This window comes from Callorhinus ursinus, unplaced genomic scaffold (assembly GCF_003265705.2).
Source record: "Callorhinus ursinus isolate GAN/ISIS: 27379988/994484 unplaced genomic scaffold, GSC_fseal_2.0 scaffold4, whole genome shotgun sequence".
In the NCBI taxonomy this organism is placed as follows: Eukaryota; Metazoa; Chordata; class Mammalia; order Carnivora; family Otariidae; genus Callorhinus; species Callorhinus ursinus.
In genome coordinates, this window is record NW_027397066.1 from 34,662,164 (window position 1) to 34,673,600 (window position 11,437).

General features: G+C 36.2%; 1 protein-coding gene across 3 annotated transcripts in view; it reads left to right on the forward strand.

The window, feature by feature from the left end:
• The window catches only part of SLC30A9 (solute carrier family 30 member 9), a 77,235-nt gene extending 68,943 nt beyond the window's left edge, over positions 1 to 8,292 (forward strand). For all 3 annotated transcript variants that reach the window (XM_025887542.2, XM_073891593.1, XM_025887545.2), the window contains one exon: positions 6,851 to 8,292. In XM_025887542.2, coding sequence (XP_025743327.2) covers positions 6,851 to 6,895 — 45 coding nt within the window. In that variant the 3' untranslated portion in view covers positions 6,896 to 8,292. The remainder of the gene's footprint in view (positions 1 to 6,850) is intronic.
• The last annotated feature ends 3,145 nt before the right edge of the window (positions 8,293 to 11,437 follow it).

Below are 11,437 nucleotides of genomic sequence, written 5' to 3' on the forward strand. Positions count from 1 at the left end.
GTTTGATAATTCACAAAAAGGACTCACAAAACTCACTGAATGCTTTTATTTGTTTATTTTTTTAAAGATTATTTGAGAGAGAGAGAGAAGATGAGCAGGAGAGGGAGAAAGAATCCCAAGCAGACTCTACACTGAGTGTGGAGCCCAATTCGAGGCTTGGTCTCAAGATCCTCAGGTCATGACGTGAGCTGAAACCAAGAGTCGGTGCTTAACTGACTGCACCACCCAGGCACCCCCACTGAATGCTTTTATACTCATGGTTATGATTTATTACAGTGAAAGGATACAGATTAAAACTAGCCAAGGGAAGAGATGCATAGGACAGAGTTCCAGTTGTCCTCTCCCCATGGAGTCATGGGCACTGTTATTTTCTGGCAATGATGTCACAGTTTGCTCAGAGTATTGCCAACCAGGGAAGCTTAACTGAGCCTTGGTGTCCAGAGATTTTACTGGGGCTCCATGGTTGACTGCATGAGTGGTCAACCTTTCATCTCTAGCCACTCCAGGGAAAAGCCCACACTCTTAGTCTCCATTCCCTTGTGGATATATAGCATATACTGTATGGCCAAAGATAAAGACAAAATTATCAACCAGGACATTGCAAGGGCCTAGAGATCACCTCCCATAGCCAGGGGCCAAGGCCGGACCTCTCTCTAGGTATGATTAATTATCTGCTATACACTATTACTTTAAAATCCATTAGTCTATCTTTGTACTTTGAATGGATCTTTTAACCCATGCATGATTCTGGAATGTTACGAATTGGCCATTTGGAAAATACTAATTCACTGGATTTATGCGTGTCTTTCAAATGGTGATACATTTCTAAGTATTAGGAAGCTGTCAAGGTCATGGTGGTAGATAAAAATTTTTCAGCATTCTGATTTTCATTTGAAACCTTGCATTTTACCATTAGCAACAAATATTACTGTTTTACGTGAAGTAACAGATTTATTTTGTTTATTTTTTAAGAAGATCCCTGCCAAATACCATATTTAAATAACCATAGTTTGTTAGTTTTTCTTTCAAGTAAAACTGGGATTTAGATAAGTTCACTTTTTTTGGTAGCACCAAGACACTACCAACTAAACCAGCCAGGAGCCCCTAAATGGTGTTTAGATAAAAAAGCATCTGAGTCAACCCATAATTCAAGCAATCACACAGGTGCTTTTCCTTGTGACATCAGACCTCAGAAGCAGAAGGGCTTTGGAAATACTTCCCATGTTGTCACAGAATATTTTATTTTTTAAAGACTGTATTTATTTATTTATTAGAGAGAGAGCACATGAATGAGTGCAAGTGGGGGGAGGAGCAGAAGGGGAGGAAGAGGGAAAGAATCTCAAGCAGGCTCTGCTGAGTGCAGAGCCTGCTGAAGGCGGATCCCTCAACCCCAAACTCACCACCTGAGCCTCACCACCCAAGCTGCAACCAAGTTGGTGGCTCAACCGACTGAGCCACCCAGGCACCCCTTCACAGAATATTTTAAAAAGTGTACTCAAGGGTTGAGGTTTAATAAACCAATGTCCTTCATGAAGGACATTTTCTTTTCTTTTCTTTATTTTTTCATTAAGGACATTTTGTTTTTTAGATTTTATTTCTTTTAGAAAGAAAGAGAACGTGAGTGGGTGGAGGGGCAAAAGGAGAGGGGGAGAGAGAATCCCAAGCCGACTCCGCACTGAGTGTGGAGCCCGACTGGGGGCTCAATCCCAGGACCCTGAGATCATGACCTGAACCCAAATCAAGAGTCAGATACTTAACCGACTGAGCCACCCAGGTGCCCTGATCATGAAGGACATTTTAAGGTGAAACTGGCTTTTTTTAAAAAAAAATTACGTGTCTGACAATAAAGGAACACAGTGACTATCAGTATAGTTCCGTGTCAGTTGCCTTGAATTGTGCAAAGATGCCATCAGTTTTATCTACCATTGCTTTTATATGTCATCAGAGGAAATATACCAGCATAGTGTGAAGGCAAATGACATTAGTGTTGTTATGAAAATAGTGTTGACCTTGGAATCCCCCTTGAAAAGGTTTCAGGGGGCGCCTGGGTGGCTCAGTTGGTTAAGTGACCAACTCTTGATTTCTGCTCAGGGTGGTGAGATTGAGCCTGGCATCCGCATCAGCATCCAGGCTCTGTACTCAGCATGGAGTCAGCCTGAGAGTCTTTCTTCCTCTCCCTCTGCCCCTCCCCCTGCTCGTGCACGTTCTCACAGACACTCTCACACAAATGTGCGAAAGGCCTCTCTCAAATAAATAAATAAATAAATAAATAAATAAAATCTTTTAAAGAAAGAAAAGGTTTCAGGATCTTTGGACCACACTTTGAAAAAAAATCACTCTTCTAAATATAATACAAGATGATTATTTTTGTGCAGGGTGACCTGAGAATAAATAAACTTTGCTTTTCCATTCTGTTTGTTTTTATTTCCCTGACGTGGATAAAATAATGGACTTTTATTTTTATTTATTGATTTTTAAGATTTTATTTATTTATTTGACAGAGAGAGACACAGTGAGAGAAGGAACACAAGCAGGGGGAGTGGGAGAGGGAGAAGCAGGCCTCCTGCTGAGCAGGGAGCCCGATGCAGGGCTCGATCCCTGAGCCACCCAGGTGCCTCCAAATAATGGACTTTTAGACTAAATCTTTATTTTAGCTTTACTCTTTAATAGAAACAATAAGTCAGAAGTCAGATTTAAGTTAACAAATTGGTCATTCTTAACTTATATTTACTCTTACCACAGTCAGATAAATTTATTGTTTTTGTTTAGCTAACTTTGTGCTTTAATTACAAGCTATTAAATCTTTAATAGACTGAACTAATTCATACGTGATTTTGAATTATAAGTCTTTCAAGCCAAGAAACAAAGTTTAACCCATACTTTCATGTTAAAAAAACCTCTCTAAGTTGATAAGGTATAATTTATCTTAAAGGAAAGTTCTTCATAATTGAGGCACCAAACCAAGAGAGTGCATGAATGTAATTCTTGTTTCTTGTTATGAAAATCAGCTGATTTTCTTTTGAAAACTAAAACTTTAGCATATTCCCTTCTTTTTAGTATCTAAGCATGTTGCCTTCTAAGTTTAAATTTAGTAATTTTTGACTTATTTTGGAAGATCACACTCAGTGATAAAATTTAGCAGTATAGCCATCTCTGTTGAGTAATGCCATTGAGCTAATTATTAGAATAGATGGTATTTTTGGCATAAAATCTATAGCTTGGATAGTTCTGTGTAAAAACATGAAAAATAATAGAAGCTAATTTATAAAGTCCCGTATTATAAATGTGAAATGTATTTTGTTGTTATTTTTAACTTCTTTGAACTGCTAATGAAAATTTTTTTTTTGTTCTACCTCTATATTTCAATCTGTGGATAGACCCTTCTCCTATCCCTCCATGAAGTTTTTTTGTTTTTTTGTGTTTGGGAGGCAATAATTTTATTGGGAATTAATTCAGTGGGAAGATGCCATAGTATTTGCAAATTCCTAATAAGTAGTATTCCATTTAAATGTTCTGCTCTTTAGTCCATCTTGTGCTTCTCTAATTGTATGCTCCTATAGCATTTTCTTGAGTCTGCAGCATTGCAAAATAAATTACACAATGTGGTTTTTATCTCTCCATAGTGAGTTTTGGAATAAATTTGTGGTATATAAAATGTTCGAGTTGGATAGTGCCTAGGACATAATAAATCAGTAAGTATTTGTTGAGGAGCGCCTGGGTGGCACAGTCAGTTGGGCGTCCGACTCTTGGCGGCTCAGATCATGATATTGGGGTCATGGGATCTAGCCCCACATCAAACTTTGCGCTTGACATGGAATCTGCTTGAGGTTTTCTTCCTTCTCCCTGTGCCCCTCCTGCTAGTGCCCTTTCTCTCTCTCTCTCAAATAAATAAATAAATCTTTTTTTAAAAAAATAAGTATTGAGCAAACAACTGAAAATTATAAGTTGAATACCACTTACTGATTTTCATTTCTATTTAACAATATTTATTCAGTTTCTGCTATGCACGTGATCTCTTGTTAGGCACTAAACATTAAAATTTAAGGATATTAATCCTGTTTTTTTATTCATTCATTCAGCTAATACAGTGTTTCTTTGTATTTGGCGCATTACATTTTAGGAATTTGATAGTTTTCTCTCTAAAAACTTGATTTTAAAACCGAGTACATCAACTTTTTACTTTTTTTCTTGAGATTAAATTTTTAATTGGTATACATTTGTTATATAGTGTTTTTTTAGAATAATTTCAAATTTTCCATTAATAGCTAAACTTTTTAAAGTCATATTGGGATGGGTTAGGGAGGATTGGAAAGGGAAAATAAAATTCAGTTTCATTTCTGTTTGAAGAAATCTTTTTTTATTCTGTATTGAATTTAAGGAATTCTAGATAGAGCAAATAGTTTAAGGTAAAGAGAACATTGAGAACAAAAGTGTACCCCCATGTTTGGGGGTCCCCTGGCCATTCTTGCATTAGGATCCAAGAGGAAAGAACCCCCAGGTATACTTGAACAAAAGTAGTTATAAGAAAAATCTCAGTGCACACTCAGTAGAATGCTCTAGCTGGAGCTGAACTCCAGAATTACATCAGATTTTTGTCTTTATAAGTGAATTCCTTTAATATGAGGATGTTCCTAGGATGTTATTTTTTAAGTTAGGAATTATTAATCCTAATTGATATTAGAATCCCTTAGAAGAGTTTTTTTTCTCCCATGTTGATTTGTTTGTCCATTTATTTAATATTTATTTATTTACGTAATCTCTCCATCCAAAGTGGGGCTCGAACTCATGACCCCGAGATCAAGAGTCACACGCTCTTCCGACTGAGCCAGTCAGGCACCCCTATTTTTATAATTTTTTTATCAAATAACACACAAAGTTTATAAAGTCAAACAACTGAAAAGCTTATAAACAGGAGTAAGTATCACCTCCCTCACCATCCTCAATCTTTCTGCTCAGAGATAACCATTTTTAGTATTTCTTTTATATTTACTACCATATTCCTATATGAAAGTCTTAAACTCCTTCTCCTAATTTAAACATTATTTCTTGGGGCACCTGGGTGGCTCAGTCGTTAAGCGTCTGCCTTCGGCTCAGGTCGTGATCCCAGAGTCCTGGGATCGAGCCCTGCATCGGGCTCCCTGCTTGGCGGGAAGCCTGCTTCTCCCTCTCCCACTCCCCCTGCTTCTGTTCCTGCTCTCACTGTGTCTCTCTCTGTCAAATAAATAAATAAAATCTTTAAAAAAAAAATTTCCTCTTTGATAGATGGAGATTAGTTACATAGTTTTATATGTTCTCTCTGCCCTCCATTTTCACGGTGTCATTATGTTACATCTTATTACATTTTTAATTACTCCACAGATTGAATTAGGTGTCCTTCCTTTTTGTACTCATAAAATCCCAAGACCTTTTACTTTGCTCTTTATTTTTTTTTACCTTGCTCTTTAAGTAGCAGACTATTACAATTGCCTGCTTACCTACCTGCATTTCCTCCCTAGACAAGAGTTCATCGAAGACAAGTACTGTTTCCCGTTCGTTGTTGTATACTTCAGTGCCTGGCACAGAGTGGGCATGTAATAAAGATATTTTCTGTCATGATTGAATTGAAGTTCCTTGAGCTAGCATTTACAGTTTTTCACAACTTGGTTTCTGCCTGCCTTTCCAGCCTCCTTACTAATCCTGCCCTTTTTGCAGCTTCTGTGACTAACTATACCGTACTAACACTGCATACTTCTTGGGCTCCCTAACTTTGTTCAGGCTGTTCTGTCTAGGTCCTCTTCATCCTCTCTCTGGAAAACTCACTACTTTTTAAGCCTTGTTTAGATACTATATCCTTGGTGAAGTCTTGCTGGTCTCATGAGTTAAAGTAATAGATCTGACATTTTTGTTCCTAGAGTTAGCATTATAGTCATTGTAATGGCTAGGAGCTTGGGGTCTGGAATTAATCCTGGCTTCATCCCTTCTAGCTATGTAACTTTGGGCAGGCTAGTTAATTTCCTCAGACTTCAGTTTTTCCATATGTAAAATAGAAATGATTGAGTTATTAGAGGATTTTAAAACATACACATGCATGTGAAGCCCCTTACTTAGCACAGTACTTGACACAAGAGTAACTGCTCCTAAATATTAATTGTTATTAGCTCTAATGCACTAACTCATAGATGGTTATTGATATACTTGGCTGCCTGGCTAAACTGAGTCCCTCAAGGTCAGGAACTATCTTATTTAATAATCATAGCTCTACTTTCTAGCACAGTGCCTGGCCCAAAACTGTATGGGTTGTTGCTAACATATATAAAATAAGTGAATAGCAGTTCATTTCTTAATATTATTGTCTTCCAGTGATTTTCTTTTTACCACAAATTCGTATATTTCCAAAGCTTTGCAATGTTTGGCACATATGAGATTCTTTTTTTTTTTTAAAGATTTTTTATTTATTTCTTAGAGAGAGAGAGAGAGATAGGGAGAGCAGGAACACAAGAAGGGGGAGTGGGAGAGGGAGAAGCAGGCCTCCCACCAAACAGGGAGCCCGATGAAGGGCTTGATCCCAGGACCCTGGGATCATGACCCGAGCCAAAGGCAGACACTTAACAACTGAGCCACCCAGGCGCCCCCATATGAGATTCTTAATACATTAATGTATTAATGAACATATGAACAAACTCAGGGAGGTAGGGCTACCTACCCTATTGTTTATAGTGTATAATATTCCTCTATTGATTTTTATCTTGCTAATATGCCACCATGAAATCATTTGACCATATGTTTTCAGTGGCTTTAGTGATCTAAAGGAATAAAAGGAAACAAAATTCTGTTTTGCTATGAATAATGTGGTGGTGATTTTTTGTTTCAGAAACGAAATCCTGAAGTTCGACATGTAGATTTGGAGATACTATAGATTTGATGGAATGAATCACCTTGGAGGGAGCCTTGGACTCAAGTTCGGCGAGCCTGCTCTCCCACACCAAAGGAGCCCATGCCATTCAGAAGCTGTTTTTTTTTTAAGATGGAGGAAATATTTAATGTGAAGGGCAATTCAGCAGTCTACAGAACTAATACTACTTCATACTTCTAAGAGACATTACTAGTTGAATCAATTTGGAAATCATGTTTTTATGTTTCAGCAGGGAACATTTTAGTTATTTGAATTGTTCATAATTTTTCATTTTACCCTGTCAGGGTGTATTGTACCTTGCAATCATGTTTCCTTTCTTCACATTGGTAAGAATAAGCAGCATCCATAGGATTATGATTTTTAATTTTGTGACCACTGAAGATTTCACTCCATCAAAACCTGCCAATCTTGAACATTTTGGCTAAATCTTGGTTTTTAAACAGTCACTCTGTTTTTTTTCTTATAGAATGTGGAAATTATTTCTACATAATTCTGCCCTGAGCACTAAGAGGAACACTCTCCTAACCTAGTTAATCCATAAATGTTCATTCCAGAAATGGCTTAGTTACTGAATTGAAGGAAGACATGTCAGTCCACTCTTTTAGGTTATAGTAGTTGCCATTTTGTAAAATTTTTATCTCTCCTTAGCCTTTTTTCTTTATTTAGTTTAATTTTTCCAGTGTAGGAGATACAAAATAAACCCTAGATGTTTCCATAGGCCAGTTTGATGGCTGTTTGTTTTGTTTTTGTTTTTGTTTTTTAACTGGCTTCGGTGCCATAATGTGTATTTACTAGGAGGTAATGCATTTATAAGCATTTTAACATTCTGTAAAATGAGTAGAAATATTTATAATTTTACAGACTGGACAGCATTTTTAATTTATTTAAAAAGGCACTACTCATGTAAATCTGAACTGTGGGGTATTTCTTGCTTTAAGAGAAAGAGAAGTAAATCTCTTCTTATGCGGAAACTTGTGGCCCCGATTTTGTATAATATAGTCAATAGTGTGTCTGTAATGTGAGTTTCTTGCAGTTATAAATGGACATTTAACATACTATATGGCTAAAACATTATGTAAGTAAGTAGTTTTCTCTAATGATCATAAGGTATCCGGGTGAAAAAACATACAATTCAGTAATAGAAAATTTAGTGCAAAACACAGCTGTGTCTCCATTCATCGAAACAACTCCTATGCACTTTACATTGTTCAGGTAGCAGTGAGCGTTGTCCAGGCAAGAGCGGTGGCTGGGTGATTTCTTTGCTTGATAAGTGAGTGTTTGACCTAAGGACCTAACTAATTCTATGAGGTCAGTGTCTAAAAACTTACTTAGGTTCAAGTTTATGAATCACAGCAAATTGTAATGCTGGAAACAAAAAATAAACATTTGATTAAAGGGTTTGTAATGGTAATTTTTTGATCCAGAAATGTCATTTATTGGAAAATTATGAAAATTTGTATCGGTGTACATTTTTTTTTACCATTAGCATTTTGCATGTTGTACATTTTAAGTGAAATAACATTCCAGTTTTATTTTTTGAAGATACAAAATTGTTATGTGTGTGTATATATATATATATATACACACACACACACACAGACACACACACACAATTTGATTCTCTTATGGTTTCAAATTCTTTACCCCTCCTTTTTTTTTTTAACTGTTTTTGACTCATACTTCACTCTATACTTCTCATGTCATCTTCCTTCCCATTCCCACTTGCCATTTGTTAGTCAGTGTCACTGTCACAAGGGAAGGTACCAAATTATATCCAGTTTCCTCCCAGGAAAATTACTCTGAAAAATTTCACATAGCTACACGAGAGTAATTAACTCATTTAGAAAAAAATGTCAAAGTTGGTGTGTACAAGTTATTCTAAATGGTAGATTTTTTAAGAATTCCCTAAAAGAAACCAATTCCTGATACTTCTTTCAGTTTTCTAATCTGATTTTGATTGAGGTCATGCCTATTCTTAAATAATAATAGAAGGCTTATGTTTCTGTCTTTCCCTTTCTGTTCACTGATGTTGTAAAGTTTAACAAAATTTGACAGAAAGACATACGGCACTATCTAAGAGTTTGAGTATTTCTGTGGAATCAGGAAATGTATGCTATCACTGCTCTGTTTGTTTTCTCCTTTTAAATTAGAGTCCAGTTTAAATTCTACAACCAGAGAATTTGGGCCTCTTTTTTTAAAAAATGAGAGAATATCTGGTTTAGGTTTCTTGTTTTTGCGTTTTTCCAAATTAATGCTTCTGACTTTTAAGTCTTGATCTGATGATGCATAGCATTTGAACATGTAAGCATATAAATCTTATATTTTCAAGGGAAATAGCTTCTGTGATAGAATAATTGCAAAAATAAGGTTGGACAGTGAGAAGGGCAATCAAGGGCCCATGACTCCTACTTGTACTAAGCTGACCTCAGGAACTCAAAGGTGAATATGCCTGTTTTCAGCCCTGGCTGGGAATGGATCTCCAATCAGCTGTAAGTAGTAGGCCCCAAACTGTGGAAGGTGGCACATTATTAATTAGACTATGGCAGTTGGGAGGATAAGGGATGGAGACCTATTTTTAAGTGGACCGTCTTGGTGGCTAAAAATATCCACTTCCAAAGAGGGAGATTCCTGAACATGTACTAAAGAAACTGAGATAGGATTATACTGGAAAAGTTAATCTTTGCATACATCCTCCTACCCACACACCAAATAATCCAGAATAACAAAATGATGTAAGACTTGAATTTTGGGTATATGATTTTAGTGTTACCTTAATTATCCCATAATTTGGAAAATGCTTTTTGCTAAAATTATACCGTCTAAAGGAAATGACTTAAGTTTTAAATCTGATAACTTTTTGAGGTAGAATGCTGGGAACTACTGAAAATTGCACAGGCATTTAGAATTTATACTATCTTTTTTAGATTGCATTTGTCAAGCTTTGGCATTTCTTTTAAATGTGATGACCCCCAATTTGCCAAACTGTCAGAAGTCAGTGAAGCAAAGAATTGAAGGTAAAATGTTGATTCAAAGATTGTCTCCCCTAAATCCCTCATCTCTGTGTCTGAAATGGAAATTTGGAAGGCATTTATGTAGCAGATTGGTCTGGCAGCCTTTATATTTCCATTAAGTTTACTAGCATCCCTAGACTTTGGTTTTATGGAAAAGAAAATTTTTGTTTCTATTATATTGTATTTCATCTGTCTGATGTGCTGGCAGATTAAGATGGTCCTGGTCCCTCAGGATGGTTTTTCCTTAACAAATGTCATATGTAAGTAAGAGCAGTTCACTTACTAGTTTTGGGGTTTTTTTTTTCCTCCTGATAAATAAACGTTTCGTCAACTTAAATCCTCCTTTACCTCATGTACTAATAATTGTAAACTGTAGATTGATATATTTTACCTTAAAAATGCCTGTATTTTTTAACAGAATTTATTATTCGTTGAGTACGCTTGTTAGTTGGTAAGTTTCCTGGTTTTACAAAACCAAAATATAACAACTCTTAATCATTTTATAATCAGTTTTCAGGATAAAGAGAACTGTTATTAACATACCATTAGGATATCACGTATTTTGTAAAAGCACGAACCCAAAATGTTACATCCCTTATTGGTATATATTATTACATTTTGACAAAACTAGATTGTTTAAACATGTTAATTAGGTTGTTTCTTCTGAGATGTGTCTATATAGCATATTCAGAGAAAAAAATACAAAACACAAGAACACTAAAAGGTGCAACCTAGAGCTAGCCTCTGCACTGGCGCCCACGTTGAATTCTCTACTAATGCTAATATAGGAATTCCCACTGTATTTTCTTTTTTACAAGAAACTAAACCAAAGTAATTACTGAAAGTAATTTGGTACTTTGAGAGCACATAGTTCCCTTCCCCAAAACAAATTTATTGAAAATAGAAGCAAAGGGGTGCCTGGGTGGCTCAGTCAAGTTAAGCATCTGCCTTCGGCTTAGGTCATGATTTCAGGGTCCTGGGACTGAGCCCAACATCAGACTCCCTGCTCAGTGGGGAGCCTGCTTCTCCCTTTTCCTCTGTTGCTCCCGCTGCTTGTGCTCACTCTCTGTGTCAAATAAATAAATAAAATCTTTAAAAAAATGAAAATAGAAGCACAATTGTTTAGAATTTGCATAGCAAAATACAGAATTGTATCTGTATCTTTAAGGGCTTGTAGAGGCTTTAAAATAGACTTAAAACATACCTATTGGTATTATGATAGCTATCAATAGGATAATTTGAATTTTTTATGTCAGGTACCATTTTACATATATTCGCCCATTTAATCCTTGCAAAGAGCCAGTGGAGTAAAGATTATTATTTACTTTTTTTGCAGATGAGGGAACTGAGATACAGTAGATCTATAATGTCTGAGGATGTGCAGCTGGTAAAGGGCAGAGTCCAAATTTGAACTCAGATAAATTTGGCTCTCTACAAGTCACTCTGCTGAGTACAAGAGCCCCAAAAGGGTAGCACTTAACAAAGTGGAAGCAAAATAATCATTTTATTGTAAAATAAGCCAGTGAGTTAATAT